This window comes from Aegilops tauschii, chromosome 6 (assembly GCF_002575655.3).
Source record: "Aegilops tauschii subsp. strangulata cultivar AL8/78 chromosome 6, Aet v6.0, whole genome shotgun sequence".
Taxonomy (NCBI): Eukaryota; Viridiplantae; Streptophyta; class Magnoliopsida; order Poales; family Poaceae; genus Aegilops; species Aegilops tauschii.
The window spans coordinates 150,311,996-150,312,933 of record NC_053040.3 but is presented as its reverse complement, the minus strand read 5'-3'; the positions used below and the strand labels follow the sequence as shown (position 1 = coordinate 150,312,933).

Genomic DNA, 938 nt, shown 5'->3' with positions numbered 1-938 from the left:
CCTTCAGCACTACTTTCCATCCACATACCGGAGGTCGGACGGAACGAGTGAATCAGATACTCGAAGACATGCTCCGAGCCTGTGTCTTAGCATATGGAGCTAAGTGGGAAGATTGCTTACCCTTCGCCGAGTTCTCCTACAACAATAGCTACCAGTCCAGTCTTCAGATGGCACCGTTTGAAGTGCTATATGGACGGAAGTGCCGCACTCCCCTCAATTGGTCCGAGACTGGAGAAGGACTACTATTTGGGCCCGATATCCTCCATGAAGCAGAAGAGCATGTCCAACTTGTCAGAGAACGTTTGAAGACTGCCAAGTCAAGACAGAAGAGCTACGCTGACCCACGACGTCGAGACATGACCTTCCGAGTTGGAGACCATGTCTATCACCGGGTCACGCCTCTTAAGGGAACCCAACGCTTCCAAGTCAAAGGAAAGCTAGCACCAAGATACATCGGCCCCTTCAAGATCACTGAATGGCGAGGAGAAGTGGCTTACCAGTTGGAACTGCCACCTGAACTATCCGATGTGCACAACATATTCCACGTGTCACAGCTCCGGAAGTGTCTCCAAGTTCAAGACAAGCCTGATCTTTACAAGGACGTCGATCACCAAGCCATTGACCTTCAGCCTAATTTGACCTATCGTGAGAGGCCCATCTGCATTTTGGATGAGGCTAAACGACGCACTGGAAGCTGCACCATCAAGTACTTCAAGGTCTAGTGGAGCAACCACACTGAAGCAGAAGCAACCTGGGAACATGAAGATTACCTTAGAACCGAGTTTCCCGACCTCTTTAAAAGCCTAGTTTAGGAATCTTGGGGACGAGATTCTTGTAAGGGGGCTAGGTCTGTCACACCCTGCATTTTGTAACATGTCATTTGCATTATTAAAGCATGAAATTTGGACCAACAAAAACTTTTGCATTATTTGGCTTTT

At 48.4% G+C, this 938-nt stretch overlaps 1 protein-coding gene across 1 annotated transcript; it reads left to right on the top strand.

Moving 5' to 3' along the window:
* The first annotated feature begins 356 nt into the window (after positions 1-356).
* On the top strand, positions 357-722 carry LOC141025907 (uncharacterized). Its single transcript, XM_073501845.1, has one exon. The coding sequence runs from the start codon at positions 357-359 to the stop codon at positions 720-722; it is 366 nt and encodes a 121-aa protein (XP_073357946.1).
* The last annotated feature ends 216 nt before the right edge of the window (positions 723-938 follow it).